General features: G+C 44.5%; 1 protein-coding gene across 1 annotated transcript in view; it reads right to left on the minus strand.

The window, feature by feature from the left end:
* The window catches only part of OMA1 (OMA1 zinc metallopeptidase), a 44,143-nt gene that overhangs the window by 7,145 nt on the left and 19,037 nt on the right, over nucleotides 1-17,961 (minus strand). Inside the window, exon 8 of the mRNA XM_069981321.1 lies at nucleotides 11,534-11,683. Within this exon, the coding sequence (XP_069837422.1) occupies nucleotides 11,534-11,683 (150 nt within the window). The remainder of the gene's footprint in view (nucleotides 1-11,533; nucleotides 11,684-17,961) is intronic.

The raw sequence follows: 17,961 nt of genomic DNA on the forward strand, positions 1-17,961 counted from the left end.
TACCCCCCATTAGTGTGGCCCCAGCGCCTCCTCTCCCGACACAGCGCGCACTCCCGTCATCCTCCGGGGCGGGCAGCGGGGTACAGAGTCACTGACTGTGCCGGAAGTGACCTGCAGCCTCTCATGAATCACTTCCGGTACAGTCAGTGTCTCTGTACCCCGCTGCCCGCCCCGGAGGATGACGGGAGTGCGCGCTGTGTCGGGAGAGGAGCTGCTGGGACCGGAGGACAGGTGAGTTAACGAGACTGAAGTTGGTTTCTTATTCGGCCAGTTTATTATTCGGGGCTGAAGTTGGTTTCTTATTCAGCAGTTTCTTATTCAGGGGATTTTTCTTTTCCTTTTTTAGCCATTATTCTTACAGAAAATTGATAATATTCATAACCTGCCCATAACTGAGGATCCCTGAGGAGATTGGTGATAAAAATGGCCAAAAGGAGCCCAAGGTTGGCGTAAAAATGGGCATCAAAGTGAAAACACAAAATTATGATTTAAAAATAAAATTGACTTCGGGCCACTGATCTCACACTGATAACACACAGAGAGGGATGCCCCGCATCACATCCAAGAGAATCCAGCCTGGTCCAAAGTGGTTCTGGGTATAAAAACTGGCATCAAAGTGGGCACATAGGCATTTTTTCCTATTTTGAATAAGTAACAGCTGTTTTCAAAGAGTTAAATGAGTTTGGGCCACTGATCTTACACTGATAATACACAGAGAGGGATGCCCCGCATCACACTGATAATACACAGAGAGGGATGCCCCGCATCACAGTGATACTACATAGAGAGTAGCTCCAGTGCTCCTAAGGGTCTAACTGTACAGTGGAGCAAATGCCAAACTGCACCACAACGGCATTGAGGATGAAGATAAGAGACATCCCGTCATCCATGGCGCCTCCGCTGCAATAGGGACATAGCAGCAGGTTACATTACTCCCACTCCAGAGAGTTCCCCCTTAAGGCCAGTTCACACAAGAGTAAAATCTGCGCAATTCGGAGTCGGAACTCTCCGCTGCTGAATCCCGCCTGCCTCAGTGATATACAGTCTGTCTATGGGAAGGATCGCGCACCTCCGCTCTCCGCGTGTCTCCGCTCAAACTTGAGCGGAGAGACGCGGAGAGCGGAGGTGCGCGATCCTTCCCATAGACAGACTGTATATCACTGAGGCAGGCGGGATTCAGCAGCGGCGAGTTCAGACTCCGAATTGCGCCGATTTTACTCTCTGTGAAAAGGCCTTAAGGGGGAACTCTCTGGAGTGGGAGTAATGTAACCTGCTGCTATGGATGACGGGATGTCTCTTATCTTCATCCTCAATGCCGTTGTGGTGCAGTTTGGCATTTGCTCCACTGTACAGTTAGACCCTTAGGAGCACTGGAGCTACTCTCTATGTAGTATCACTGTGATGCGGGGCATCCCTCTCTGTGTATTATCAGTGTGATGCGGGGCATCCCTCTCTGTGTATTATCAGTGTAAGATCAGTGGCCCAAACTCATTTAACTCTTTGAAAACACCTGTTACTTATTCAAAATAGGAAAAAATGCCTATGTGCCCACTTTGATGCCAGTTTTTATACCCAGAACCACTTTGGACCAGGCTGGACTCTCTTGGATGTGATGCGGGGCATCCCTCTCTGTGTGTTATCAGTGTGAGATCAGTGGCCCAAAGTCAATTTTATTTTTAAATCATAATTTTGTGTTTTCACTTTGATGCCCATTTTTACACCAACCTTGGGGTCCTTTTGGCCATTTTTATCACCAATCTCCTCAGGGCCCCTCACTTACAGCTGGTTAAGAATATTATCAATTTTCTGTAAGAATAATGGTTAAAAAAGGAAAAAGAAAAATCCTCTGAATAAGAAACTGGCCGAATAAGAAACCAACTTCAGCCTCGTGGTGAGTTACTGCTTTATTGTTTTTTTCGCTGGGGCCACATGTAATGCGGGACACGGGGGCCATTCCGGGACTGCGGGACAGAACCCCGAAAACGGGACTGTCCCGCGGAATCCAGGACGGTTGGGAGGTATGAGTAAATATACCATGTATGCTGTGTAAGTTTGATATGTTATGTGTGTATGGTGTACCATGCATGTGCTGTGTATGTGTGTATGGTGTACCATGCATGTGCTGTGTATGTGTGTATGGTGTACCATGCATGTGCTGTCTATGTGTGTATGGTGTACCATGCATGTGCTGTCTATGTGTGTATGGTGTACCATGCATGTGCTGTCTATGTGTGTATGGTGTACCATGCATGTGCTGTGTATGTGTGATATAAATACCAATGTTTGTTCTATATAATGTGAGATAAATAGATGTAAGATAGATATACACTTACATATTTATAAACACAGTATATTAGAGATGGAAACCCTCTGGCCTTTCTGCTGTTGCAAAACTACAATTCCCATCATGCCTGGAGAGCTAAAGCTTTGGCTGCTGGGCATGATGGGAATTGTGTGTGTGCGTGTGTGTGTGTATATATATATATATATATGTACATACAGGAAGATCAAACTCAGGCCCTCCAGCTGCTGAAATCTACAATTCCCATCATGCCTGGACAGCCAAAGCTTTAGCTCTCTACACATGATGGGAGTTGTAGTTTTTAACAGCGGGAGGGCTTGAGTTTGACATCTGTGGTGTAGTATGTCAGAGTATAGGTAGTATTGTAGCTGTGTGTTGGTGGCTGGTTGTGCTGCAGCACGGCATTGGCATAAGCTATTACATATCGGCCAACTGCTGCCTTCCCCCTGTCCAGGGAACGGGTACGGTATGTAGGGGTGTGGGGGCTGGTGTGTCATGGGCTGTTGTGTGACAAGTCACAAATTCTCATTTCACAGAAATGGCATCCACATGCCCTCTCTAAGTCTGGCTTCCACTGATTCACCTGTATATGAGGAATTACAGAAAAATTGACAGGTGTAACTTAAGGCATCTGACTGCATGCATAAGCATATATGTCTGCCAATCACACCAGCAGTGCAAACATACAGTCAGTGCTTCTGATGTGTCTTCATGCCACCAGTGGCGACCTTCAGCTGTCAATCACTCTGGAGGAGGTGGGCGGCTTGCAGATACTGCAGTGGCCGGAGAGAAGTGTGGGAGCTGACAGTGTCACAGACCCGCCTCTGTGACACTGTCAGTCCTAAATAACAAATGTTTTTTACAGGTTTGTATGAACATCTGGTGTGATCAGCAACAGGAAACTGGTAGCATGGATATATGCTGTCAGTGCTGATATATGCTGTCACCGATATATGCTGTCAGTGCTGATATATGCTGTCACCGATATATGCTGTCAGTGCTGATATATGCTGTCACCGATATATGCTGTCAGTGCTGATATATGCTGTCACCGATATATGCTGTCAGTGCTGATATATGCTGTCATGGATATATGTGCTGTCAGTGCTGATAAATGCTGTCACGGATATATGTGCTGTCAGTGCTGATATATGCTGTCACCGATATATGCTGTCAGTGCTGATATATGCTGTCACGGATATATGTGCTGTCAGTGCTGATATATGCTGTCACGGATATATGCTGTCAGTGCTGATATATGCTGTCACGGATATATGTGCTGTCAGTGCTGATATATGCTGTCACCGATATATGCTGTCAGTGCTGATATATGCTGTCACGGATATATGTGCTGTCAGTGCTGATATATGCTGTCACGGATATATGTGCTGTCAGTGCTGATATATTCTGTCACGGATATATGTGCGGTCAGTGCTCATATATGCTGTCACGGGTATATGCTGTCAGTGCTGATATATGCTGTCACGGATATATGTGCTGTCAGTGCTGATATATGCTGTCACCGATATATGCTGTCAGTGCTGATATATGCTGTCACGGATATATGTGCTGTCAGTGCTGATATATGCTGTCACTGATATATGTGCTGTCAGTGCTGATATATGCTGTCACGGATATATGTGCGGTCAGTGCTGATATATGCTGTCACGGATATATGCTGTCAGTGCTGATATATGCTGTCATGGATATATGTGCTGTCAGTGCTGATATATGCTGTCACGGATACATGTGCTGTCAGTGCTGATATATGCTGTCACGGATATATGTGCTGTCAGTGCTGATATATGCTGTCACGGATATATGTGCTGTCAGTTTCCCTTAAAGAATCAGTGATCAGAAAAAAGGTTGCCTCTGATCTTGTCTTTATATGGCTCAAAAAGAAAGAGATGAAAATAATGTGTGTGATTTCCGATTCCCAGCTCTTTCTGTATGGCCTCCGGTGTGGATTATTATTGTGTGGTGGTCACTGTACAGGAGTAAAATTGGTCTTTCACATTCTGTTTTTTATTTAGTAACAGTATGGTAATATTATTCACTATGTGATGGCAGAAGTCACCATGTGGAGCTATTATTTGGCCCTTTATGGTGGCATTATTGGTAAAACTTGGTAAAAAAAAACTTGTTAATCTTCTATATTGCTGTTTGTTCTGTAGTGTAAGGTAACAGTATAGAAGTAATATTTCAATAGATTTTCTGGGCAAAGGGAATACTTTCAGAAATACAGCCTGAAAGAGCCCATACATATCTACCTCACTGCTCTTGCTGTGGGGCCCTCTGGTCAAAGGTGCGCTGCCGAGGATGTTCTGTTTGCCCAGAAAAACACTTTAATCTCTACATAAAGATAATGTTTGGTTGGGACATGGTATAGTATACTGTTTAATATATACTATACACATTCATTTAGGGGCCCCACTTTAACTTTGCCCAGGGCCTCACTTTGTCTGAATCCGGCCCTGTTAAGGGTATAAAGTGTCAGTGTGTCAGGCTGGGTTCACACTGCGCTTTTGCAGTCTGTTTAGCGTATATGTGTTATGAAAAAGCAGATGCAATTGTGTGTAATCTGTTTGGCAATGCATTGAGAACAATAGAGAGATTTGTGCTGCTGATACACTGTAACAATCACTTGGTTATTGCAAATATGAAGTATATGAATTGCTAAACACTGGATATGAAAGTTAGAGGAAGAAGGGGGACCTGTTTCTCATTGAGGAGACCCAGCTGGTGTATGGAGTCTTCATGGGAAAAGTATGTAAATTAGCTTTCCTCTAGAACTTGTGGCCCTCCAGCTGTTGGAAAGCGACTATTTCCATCATTCCTAGACAGCCAAAGCTTTATCTGTCAAAACATGATGGGAATTGTAGTTTTACAAAAGCTGGGGGTTCGCAGTGACCCCTGATAACACTATCTCTCTAATAAAACCTATAGGTATAAGTCAATGTGTGACCTATAGAAGTAAAGTGACTAGAAACAGAGACTCCTTTTCTAGACAGGCCTTAGACACAGCTACACAGGGGTAGGGAACCTTGGCTCTCCAGCTGTTGCAAAACTACTACCCCCAAAGCTTTATCTGTCCAAACACGATGAGAATTGTAGTTTTGTAACAGCTGGGGGGTCGCAGTCACACCCCTGGTCTAGATGGAATAACAGTCTTTCTAGTGAAACCTAAGCTAAATCTTTGACTGTGCAGGCATGATGGGAGATGTAGTTTTCCAACAGCTGGAGGGCCAAGGTTACCTACCCCTGGTTTATGGGGTATGCTGGTTCTTGCTAAGGTGACCCCACTGATGTATGGAGTCTTATAAGCTCTTAGGGTGGGTTCAGACTGGGGAATTATCGTAGAAAATGTCTGTGGAATTCCGTCAGCTGTCCGCCCGCACATCTGGGCGCCTTTCTGCTGGCCCCATAGACACCATTCTATGGGCCGGCGTATTCCGTGATCCGCTGAAAGAAGTGACATGACACTTCTTTCAGCGTATAGTAGTTGCAACACGTCCCAACACTTGCAACAGTTCCCTGTTAACCTTCAGCTGTCAATATATGATAGGAGTTGTAGTTTAGCAACCATTGGTTACGTACTGTTCGAAAAATCCTGTCTTAGAGGCTAACTGCCTATAGATGGCACTAAGGAGTTTTCCTCATAATTTGCATACTTTTTTTCCCCCATAGGGCATTGCCCCTCTGTCTCCATTCACCAGCTGGGTCTCTTCAATGAGAAACAGTGTAGCCTCAGGATATAGGTGACGCGGCTGCAGGCTATGGTCACTGTACAAGGCTTCGCTCCCCTGTTACATCTATGATACTCTATTAGGCGCACAGCAGAAAACTTGCCATTTAGATACGAATAAGATGTGCATGGGGATACCGCTGTGCGCTGACATTCGGAGAGCAGAGCGTGCGCAGGGAAGACGCGACTTCTCACAAACTATTCTAGGAGCTCGGAAGTTGCCAAGAGACAGCTCTAGGTTTAAATAATGGAGAGAGCGACATTAAAGATGCAGAAATGGCCGCTGCCGGACTTCTCTACTTATAGTAGCAGTGTATGAGAGGAGATCCTGCTGCCAGACATGATGGATGTGACAGAGAACACGCAGGGAGGGGGCGCTGTGCCGGGGTTATGCCAGGTAGAGAGAGAGAGAGAGAGAAGAGGAAACAGGGAGGACGACATCACTCTTGTACTCTTTGAAGTCTCCCACATGTGCTGATGCAGTTCAACGGCAAAACCCAGCTTTCCTAGGCCACTGAATGGCAGCTGGGGTTGTCCTGTGAAAATCTTTTTCCTTCAAATCAACTAGTTGCAGAAAGTTTATAGATTTTTTTTGCAGAAATCAATAGTACAGGAGATTTTAAGAAACTTTGTAATTAGTTTTATTAGCTGCAAAATGCATTTTTATCATGAAAAAGCAGTCTGAAGCTCTCCCCCCCCCCCCCCCTGGTCTTCATGGTTCTCTATAGTGAGGGGAGGGGTGGAGGGAGATGCAACACCAAAGCAGGACAACAAAGAGTTAATTTACAGCTTCATCACCGGGCTATCTCCTCTTAAGTCAGCTCTGACCTCTGAATACGGCTTTCACACAGGTCCCACTGTGTAATCTTTTGTTCTCTGCTCTCTGCTGCCAACTAATCTTCCTCCTCCCTCCTCCCTTCTCCATAGAACAGACAGGGCACGACTGATGTAAAAGAGTCGAGATTTCCTGATAATGAGCAGTGATTGAAAGAGAGGGGGGGGCCTGGGGAAAGGCTTTTTGAATGCAGATAATGGCAAATTTGCCTAATAAACCCAATTACAAAGTTTCTTAAAATTGCCTGGACAATTGATTTCTGAAAAAAAATGCTGCCAATGTCAAGAACTATACAGAGCAGGAGCAAGTCCCCACAGAAAACCTCTCCTGCTCTAGACAGTTCCTGACACGGACAGAGGTGTCAGCAGAGAGGACTGCATCAGACTGGAAAGAATACACCACTTCCTACAGGACATACAGAAGCTGATAAGTATGGGAAGATTTGAGATTTTTAAATAGAAGTAAATTACAAATCTATAAAACTTTCTGAAACCAGTTGATTTGAAAGAAAAGGATTTTTCGCCAGAGTACACCTTTAATGGTTCTGCCATTCAGACTACTTTGGAGGGAGGGATAATGTTAAAGGGGTACTCCAATGGGGGGGGCACTTTTTTGCTGGGACCGGGAAGGAGGTGGCCGAGGGAAAAGACGTCCACTCACCTCCCCGGTTCCAGCGGCGGGTCCCGCAGCGCTGCGCTCCGGTGGCCGGTTCCGTCCGCTTCCGGGTGTCTGACATGGGCCCGAAACGATACGTCTCAGGTCCGCTTAGCCACTCAGTGAAGGAGGCAGGATCCGTTTCAGATCCTGCCTCTGTCACTGAGTGGCTGAGCGGACCTGAGACGTCACGTCTCGGCCCCGCGTCAGACACCCGGAAGCGGCCGGGAACCGGCCACCGGAGCGCCGCGATACGGGACCCGCCGCTGGAACCGGGGAGGTGAGTGGACGTCTTTTCCCTCGGCCACCTCTTCCTCGGTCCCAGCAAAAAAGTGCCCCCCCCCCCGCTGGAGTACCCCTTTAACAATACTTCTTAGTGACCACTAGGTGGTGCTGGAGAAGCAGTTTTCTCAGCTCATTCGCATACTGTTCTCCCAGGAAGCATTGCGTGTAAAATCTCCTAAATAAGAACCAGTACAGGTCATCAATTACAAGTCAATTATCAGATGATTGATCCCCAATAAGGGGGAGGAGCCTGGAGAGCGGTTTTACGGTTAGGCGGTACTCCGCACTTAGAAGACACTGTCAGGCGGCGATGATTTCCTTCCATTAAGGATAAATCGTATAATAACCGGTATTGAAATTTCGACTCTGAACCTTTCAATGTTACTGAAGCGTGAACGTTTCTGCATCTTTAGTGTAGCAGAGTGGAAGGAGTGTGACAGCGTGCAGCCGCAGAGATTACCGCCATCTGCAAGGGAAGCGATTACCATGTGCCCGCATGGCAAGTGTACGGACCCAGTCAGATCAACTGAAGCGGATCCCCATGTACGGCCAATTATATCCGTAGACATTACCCGGCTCAGCCGCAAGCGCAGCCACTCTGAGCGGCGATCTATGCTCGGCCATTAGGTTGTTTTCCCGCCATGCCGAGAGAAAGAACAACTAATTGAGGAAGCAAAAGATGGCAAACATCTGCTATTACCCTCGCTGCGAGCACAATGAAGGATCCTAAGCTGGGATCCAAGAGATATAAACTGCAAAGACATAATAAAGGAAACAAACAAAAAAAAAATATCACATATAGCTACAAGATTTATTAACAGACAGCAAGCAGAGATCCTAAAATGTCAGAGCTGACAACCATGGATGGCGCCAGAACTCTTAGCTGGTTCAAGGTCTGTACAAACCATATTGCATCGTGGTGTTGTATTTCCCTTTCCACGGGACGATTAGAGTTTGAAAAATCGTTAGATTGTTCGTAATTGAACGACAACCGCTTTATGTAATAGCATGCAACGATTAAACGACCAACGCTAAAAATCGTTGATTGATAGAATTTGGACCTATTTGTATCGTTAATCAATTGCAAATCGTTCGGTAAAATAAATTGTTCAGACGTTCGCAGTAGCAACGAATGCAGTAGTGACGACAGGATGACCGAAAGAACGATCATAAATAACGATTATTGTTCCGTGTAATTGGGTGAACAATTTCAGGTTGTGCGAGATCGTTTATCATTAATCGTTAATTGTCGAAAAATCGCTTAGTGGAATAGGACCCTAAGGGCCCTATTACACGGGACGATTATTTGCGAAAAATCGTTATATCGTTCGAATTTAAACGATAATCATTCCGTGTAATTGCAGGAAACGATCGAAAAATCGTTTGTATGTCGTTGATCGTTGATTTAGATCTGATCCTAAAATTATTGTTAATCGTTCGCTCAAGTTCCACATTTGTTCACTAATCGTTCAGTGTAATTGCACATTGTTCGTTGTTTTGCTGGGATCAGATGGAGTAAACGATCATACTAACGATCGCAATAACGATCCTAGTAACGATCGTAACTAACGACCATCGTTCTGTGTAATGTGGTGAACGATTTCAGGTTAACGATAAACAATCTCGTTTGCGATCGTTTATCGTTAGTTGTTAATAATCGCTCCGTGTAATAGGACCCTTAGCCAGGACATAGCAGTCTCCCAGAATGCATTGCACTGGGGCTCTCAGCTAAGAATAATGCTAACTGGTTTTGCCAATGTGGAAGCTAAAAGAATTCTGAATGCAGCTCTGGGTGTGACTATAGAAAACAAAAATCATCAGGCACAATATGATATTCTCCCATAATGCACTGCAGGTGCTGAGCAGGTACAGTATAGATGCAATGCACTGGAAGATCTCAGCAAAGCAGCAGTACAGCACAAACCCGGCACTGTCAAAGTGTCAGAAGAATTCTCAATGCAGCTCTGGATATGACTGGAGAGTATAAATAATATAGCACTATCTTAGAATGCACTGTACTCGATCACAACATTTAAAGGGATTATTCAAACTTACAAAAACATGTCCGCTTTTATCCAGAAATAGCATCAATCTGGGACTGGGTATTGCAGCTCAGTTCTATTGGAATGAATGGAGCTGAATTGTAGGACCGCACACACTGTTTTAGCAAGAAAGTAGGTGTGCTCTTTCTAATCCTGAATAACCCCTATAATAAGATTTCTGCTAAGTACAATGTTAAATGGCATCAGCGATGTGGCAGAATTATGAATGCAGCTCTGGATGTAAATGGAAACACTTAAAATAAATAATCAGGCAAAAAAAGAAAACTAACTAATAAAAGAAAAGAAACCAACTAATAACTATATTGTGTGAGAGGACCCTACCGTTTTTTTTTTAACGGACAAAAAAATGAGGTTGACTAAGTTTTTGTGTACGTAAAAAAAAAAATGCGTTTTAATCAGTTTTTTTAAATAATGGAATTCAATGGAAAAACTGATCAAAATGGATGCACACACATGCATCCGTTTTTCCATCCGCTTAGCATTGCAAAAACGTAGTGTGAACCCAGCCTAACTAACAACTATATTGTGTGAGAGGATCCTACTATACATACAGCAACCCATATCTAATCTTCCTAAAACCCATGAATGTTACAAGGCAGGGTTATCTTGTATTATTACTTTCAGAATAGAGTCTGGCTTCAAAAGCAGAACACCATATAGAGACTATAGACGGGAAAAAAAAAAAACATACAATTATGCTCCGGCCCTTTAAAAAATTGGATGCAAAAGTCCCATGGAGAGAAAAAAAATTTCTCAGAGCTTAATTTGCTGATAAACCGTCTGCGTTCCCGTAGGGCGGGCTGCAGATCTTTGTAATATTCGGAAATGCAGACCTTGGATACATTAGCTGGGAAATCACTGACACTTGGCCCCGGTGCGGAAATGGCCTGCTGCCCTTGGACGCCACAGGAGCCAGTGTGCGACGGCCGAGACACGTACTCACCGCAGGTAGCAGAGATGTCCTCAGCACTGGGAGCGGGCGTTCTCCGGCTGTGTCAGCTGCAGAGACTGGCTAAAAGCTCATGGAACCCAGCGTGGCGTCACAGCAGCGGCTGCATCACAGTGTACAGTTTTGCAAAAAACGGATGAAAAACTGATGAAAAAAACGGATGCAACTGTGTGCATCCGTTTTGATCCGTTTTTCCATTGACTTCCATTATAAAATAAACGGATCATTTTTTTTTTAGCGTACACAAAAACGTGGTGTACCTTATTTTTGTGTCCGTTAAAAAAAACTGACCTTTTGTTTTATAATGGAAGTCAATGGAAAAACGCATTAACACGGATAAACACAACTGCATCAGTTTTTTGCAAAAAAACGCATTGCAAAAACGTAGTTTGAACCCAGCCTAATATAGATCCTTGTCACAAATTGCTACATTGTAGACAAAGTACTGTAACAGGCATCAGTGTCAAATGAATGGGCTGCAATACCAAACACAGCCACAGGGATGAGAGTGGCGCTGTACTGGTTACTATAGTCGATGCATACAGTCTATTGCTGGTAGGAGGAATAATAACTGCACACTGCGGTGGTGGCCTGTCCACTGTCATTTACAGTAAGCAGATCAGAGTGCTCGCTAGCGCCCCCTATACTGGATAAAACCCCTAAGAGATTTACAGGAACAACCACGTTTCATTCTACCAACCTTTGGGATGAGTCTGTCCAGGTGCTCAGCGCGGTTCCCGTGGGATGGATGGGTGGACAGCCATTCGGGGAGACGAGGCAGCCCTAGCAGGGTGTCACTGGCTTCCATCTGTTTCCAGAAGACAGAGCTGGCTCTTACATCGGCGCAGGCCTGCAGGGAGGACGGACATAATAGAAGTATCACCATGCAGTTCACGGCAATGTATCACAATGTATCTCATCCAGCACATAACAAAAAGTTCTGAATCTTTCTCATTTTCTCCTAGGCCAGCTTCACACTTCAGGAATATCTATCTGGATTTCTTATCAGGAAACCTGGATAAATTTCTTGACCCATAGGGTTCTATTGGGCATGGAGCCCATACAGTTAAATGCAGCTCTGTGTTTGACTGTCAATCACTTTTCTGGCTGGAGGCAGCATTATACCTCTGGCCACAAGCGGCCGCTCCCTCCCTCCAATGCTGCAGCACACAAGTGACATCACTCATGTGCTCACAGAGCCAGAAAGCAGGGGCAGAAGCCGGTCAGGAGCATCGCTGGAGCCATGGAGCAGGTGAGTATGTTTTTTTTTTATGGTCAGGAAACACAAATGGTTTCTGGAATGGCCGTGGTCGTGTGAAGGGCACCCCCACCTTACTTATATCTTGTATCTCATCTCCTCACTAATGTTAAGATCTCTGCTTGCTGTCAGTGAATGAAAACAAAGGCTGGAAACCTGTACAGATCTACTACTTCTCACAGCTGAGCATTTGTTACAATTGTATCCAGTCTAGACACGTCATTGCCAGAAGAACAAATCTCTCTCCATGTATGATGGTTTGTTACAGTGTATCAGTGCAGAAAAAAACATATTTGCTTTTGAATGACATATTAGCCTGGGTTGCAACCCTGGTCATCTTTAAATGTTAAGAGCAGATAAGAACATCCCTCAACTTTGCTATTCAGGAGTCTGGGAAAGCTGTATGACCATATTGATCCTAACTAAAAGTAATATACAGCAATGCGGGAGAAACGGTGGTTCACTGCACTGCATGTGATGACTCCAATCACCCAACTTTCCTAGGAAATGATAGGACTAGGAAATCTCTGACTATAGACAGAAGATGATGAATCACTGACAGTGACATATTTTCATCTCCGGTTTTTAGGAACCTGCAAAAAAGAGGGGAAAGGAAGCGCGGAGATCATTAGGTGCGGACTGACGGCTGTCACAACGCGACCTCTCTGTGTCCTTGTAAAACCTGATGAGCAGATGGAAAAACGGTGATGGTTTCAGGGACCGCCGCCATGATTTACTGCCACCGGCACACACATAGGAGTGATACATTGTCACATAATACCGCATCATATTCCAGAGTGATGGAGAAGCTTCAATGTGCAATATCAGGAGACCGGAGCCCACCATCAGCCCACTGTGCAGCAACATCAGGATTTACAGGGATATTCCCGGCCATTGATTATGGATGACGACTTCATGCTTCACCTAACTCTACGTATATGTGTTCACCAATAGGTCCCTGCACTGGGGGTATAAGGGGAAGACAAATCTCAAATCATTTTCATCCTGAGCTTCCTGATGCCTTATTAGAATGATAGGTTCACAGACAAATACAAGCCATGATTCCACACATCCATGATTGGTAACATAAAATAAAATAAAATCTAGAATATTTTTCATCCTGGGATTCCTGGTGCATGAACAGAATGTCAAAGTGACAGTAAAGACTGACAGACATGCAGGAAAATATATATAATAATTTATAAATATTTTATGATTTTTAATGTTATATATGACATAAAAAATGGGGTAGGAAAAAAAAAACATGGAATAATGTTCATCCTGAGCTTCATGGTTTATTAATAGAATCCCAAGGAGGGCACAATCCACAAACCAAGGAAAGAGAATTTAAAACAATGTTCATCCTGGTCTTCCGGGTGTATAACTATAATGCTAGGATGACAGTAAAGACTGACACAAAACAAGCAGAGCAGCAATGAAATATTCAATTAAAACAGGAATTTTAACTTTAAACTTTGAATCAAATGTGATGCTTTAGGGGTAAGGAAAAAATAATTGTTCACCCTGATGCAGAAACAGAACAGCAAGGAGACAATACAGGGGCTTCCCCAAAATACATAATTCTAGGAAATGGGATAGAATAACGTACATCCAGAGCTTCCTGGTTCATGAAAAGAATGCAGAATATATAATATAAATTATATATATGTATGTGTGTGTTTGTGTATATATTAACATTACACACATAATATATATATACATACACATACAGGGTGGTCCACATGTAGGTGGACAGTATGTGTAATAGGATTATGAAGGGGGAGATTTATCAAACATGGTGTAAAGTGAAACTGGCTCAGTTGCCCCTAGCAACCAATCAGATTCCACCTTTCATTTTCCAAAGAGTCTGTGAGGAATGAAAGGTGGAATCTGATTGGTTGCTAGGGGCAACTGAGCCAGTTTCACTTTACACTATGTTTGATAAATCTCCCCCTTCATACCCTATTACACATACTGTCCATCTACCTTTTTACCACTATATACATATATATATATATATATATATATATATATATATATTTTTTTTTATTTTTTATTTTTTTTTTATTACTTTTACTGAACCAAAAAGAAAAAATAAAAATTAAATGCATTCATCCTGCTCTTCCTGGTTCATGAAGAGAACCAGGCCAGGGAGCCAGTAAAGAGTGATGCAAACAAGCAGAGAGGCAGCAGAGGAAAAGACTAAATGGCACATACAGTTAAAACGTAACTTACATTCAATGCCCAGAATCAAATAAATGGAAATAAAAGTGCTAAATTTCTACTGAAAAAAGGATAAATGGGGGAAAAAAAGTTAATTACCAACCGCACAAAGCCTGCGAAGGAGAGTGGGATAAAGATGTGACTTTTAGAATTGATTTGACTGAGTGAAGTAGGTCATGTAAAGATCACAGCGCAGCGGCGTTCAGCAGAGCCGAGCCGGCGCAGGTAGCTGTGCGGCCGGAGCTGCTGAGCAGATTGAACCTGGGAAATAAGCGCATCCAGTGACAGCGAGCGCACATCTAGAGAAGAGCAAGCGACTGCCGCTCCCCAGAGGCTGAGCCTGTTCTAAGCCGCCCGGCTGACTGAGCAGAGGCTCCTTTTATTCTGATTCCATTAACTATTCAGCTGCTGGATGAAATTAGTTGAGCAGTGCATTTTCAGTGTTTGAGCAAATCGGTCTTCAAGTCCGTGGTGGAAAAAGAATCTTTACACCTTCTCTTTGTTACCTTTCTAGCAGTTTTCATTGATTTATGAAAAAAATAAAGTCCCTGGAAACTGTCAACAAGCAGGCTTGCTGTTGTTAATGGATCCTGCAACTTTTATTTGTAGGCCAATGGTGGCTTGTGTGAATAGATGGAAAAGATCAGAGAGGATCAGACCCACAGCAGACTACCGCTGTATATGGAGATGTAAATAGCAACCACAAGAATAGAAGATCCGTCAACAGCACCTTGTTGATTGTTTCCAAGCACAAATTAGGTTCACACACTACAGCCTTTTCACAATTTTCTTTCCCTTTTCCAGTAAATTACCTGGAAAGTGTTGACAAGCTGCTGTTGATGGATCTGATATTATTATTATATATCGCAGCAATGGCTCGATAACCAACATGCAGTTAATTATTCAACAACTGGCCGCTCAACGGGAACATTGCTATATCCATCCTGTAAAAACGAACTGATTTTCACACCTCAAAGCTGCATTCGGTCTAAATGGTAAAATGCACTGATACACTGTAGCAAACTGTAAGCACACGAGATCAGTGCTTCTGTGCTCCTCTTTCTGAGGAGTCTTTTCAACAATGGCCACTAGATGGCGCCAACTGAGCAGAAAGTTAGCAACACCCAGACGCTCCAAATCCGGCAAGGTTTCTATGTGTTCAGCGCTTCCTTTTCAGAGAATTGTATCAAGTGGCAGCGATTACATCAAAGCATCGCCATAAATGTGAATCCTGTACACAGCCACCTTGCGACTTGACATTTCCGAGGCCGACTTCCAAGCATGCAGTGCATGAGACGATAACACAGGAAGGAGGCTCGTGGGAATGAAATCTGTTATTCAAAGCGGAGGAGATATTTGCATGTGTACAAGCTTCCAGACAAAGGAGGTTACTCTGCAGCAGTTTGTACATCATCATCCTAGGCAGACGAGCTGTCGAGCTAACAAATTATCATACCGGCTCTGCCCGTCATTGTGTACAGGAGAGCAATTCACTGCAGTGAGCGGTGCGCTGCCGCTGGCCTCCCTCTTATATGTCCCATCTAGTGACAAGACAGCAATTCAGTGTGTTTTATGCCGCAAGACTATTATTACTTTTAAATATATCTCATCACTGCGCCAAACCTTCATGCATGATAAAGTTCATACAAAATCTCACTAATAATAACAAAGTTCCGCTAGACTGAGCACCTGAGATGTTACAGGTTCCACTAGTGAGACTAAGTGTAACACTGCCTCCTGTGTACAAGAACATAACTATAATATTGATCCCCGTGTACAAGAATATATCTACTATAATACTGCTCCTATATACAAGAATATAACTACTATAATACTGCTCCTATATACAAGAATATAACTACTATAATACTGCTCCTATATACAAGAATATAACTACTATAATACTGCCCCCTATATACAAGAATATAACTACTATAATACTGCCCCCTATATACAAGAATATAACTACTATAATACTGCCTCCTATGTAAAAGAATATAACTACTATAATACTGCCCCTATGTACAAGAATATAACTACTATAATGCGGTTCAGGGAAGAAACAGAGTGCTGCACCTCACACCTATGGCTGATACTAGTGCCGCTTGGCTAAATAAAAAACACATCAGAATTTTGTGTATGAATTGATCAAGCCATACTGCCCCATGTACCTCGTGCCGGTATCTGATACACATGGGTCCCTACACTAAGTCCACACCGTGCCAGTCAGTGGCCACCAACCCCGCAGGCGTGCACAGCCAGGGAACGGGGGCCATGGGACGGCCCTGCGACCCCCATGCCACAGGACCAGACCCAAAAACACCACACCAGAACCCGGCCAGCACCGCCGGCGGAGAAGGTCGCCCCCAAGCAGCACAAGTCTGGATAAGGTATTGCGCTCACCATAGCTGCAGCAAACAGAATGGGAAAAAACAGGAGGGATTAAAACCATGTGCACTCAGGTGTCTCCTGCTAATTGCGGTCATGTGGGTCTCACCAGGAGGAGTGCAATACATGGAGAAAAGAGAGAAACAAAATGCGGTTCAGGGAAGAAACAGAGTGCTGCACCTCACACCTATGGCTGATACTAGTGCCGCTAGGCTAAATAAAAAACACATCAGAATTTTGTGTATGAATTGATCAAGCCATACTGCCCCATGTACCTCGTGCCGGTATCTGATACACATGGGTCCCTACACTAAGTCCACACCGTGCCAGTCAGTGGCCACCAACCCCGCAGGCGTGCACAGCCAGGGAACGGGGGCCATGGGACGGCCCTGCGACCCCCATGCCACAGGACCAGACCCAAAAACACCACACCAGAACCCGGCCAGCACCGCCGGCGGAGAAGGTTTTTATCCCTCCTGTTTTTTCCCATTCTGTTTGCTGCAGCTATGGTGAGCGCAATACCTTATCCAGACTTGTGCTGCTTGGGGGCGACCTTCTCCGCCGGCGGTGCTGGCCGGGTTCTGGTGTGGTGTTTTTGGGTCTGGTCCTGTGGCATGGGGGTCGCAGGACCCATGTGTATCAGATACCGGCACGAGGTACATGGGGCAGTATGGCTTGATCAATTCATACACAAAATTCTGATGTGTTTTTTATTTAGCCAAGCGGCACTAGTATCAGCCATAGGTGTGAGGTGCAGCACTCTGTTTCTTCCCTGAACCGCATTTTGTTTCTCTCTTTTCTCCGTGTATTGCACTCCTCCTGGTGAGACCCACATGACCGCAATTAGCAGGAGACACCTGAGTGCACATGGTTTTAATCCCTCCTGTTTTTTCCCATTCTGTTTGCTGCAGCTATGGTGAGCGCAATACCTTATCCAGACTTGTGCTGTTTGGGGGCGCCCTTCTCCGCCGGCGGTGCTGGCCGGGTTCTGGTGTGGTGTTTTTGGGTCTGGTCCTGTGGCATGGGGGTCGCAGGGCCGTCCCATGGCCCCCGTTCCCTGGCTGTGCACGCCTGCGGGGTTGGTGGCCACTGACTGGCACGGTGTGGACTTAGTGTAGGGACCCATGTGTATCAGATACCGGCACGAGGTACATGGGGCAGTATGGCTTGATCAATTCATACACAAAATTCTGATGTGTTTTTTATTTAGCCAAGCGGCACTAGTATCAGCCATAGGTGTGAGGTGCAGCACTCTGTTT

The sequence above is a fragment of the Dendropsophus ebraccatus genome, chromosome 8 (genome assembly GCF_027789765.1).
Source record: "Dendropsophus ebraccatus isolate aDenEbr1 chromosome 8, aDenEbr1.pat, whole genome shotgun sequence".
Lineage (NCBI taxonomy): Eukaryota > Metazoa > Chordata > Amphibia > Anura > Hylidae > Dendropsophus > Dendropsophus ebraccatus.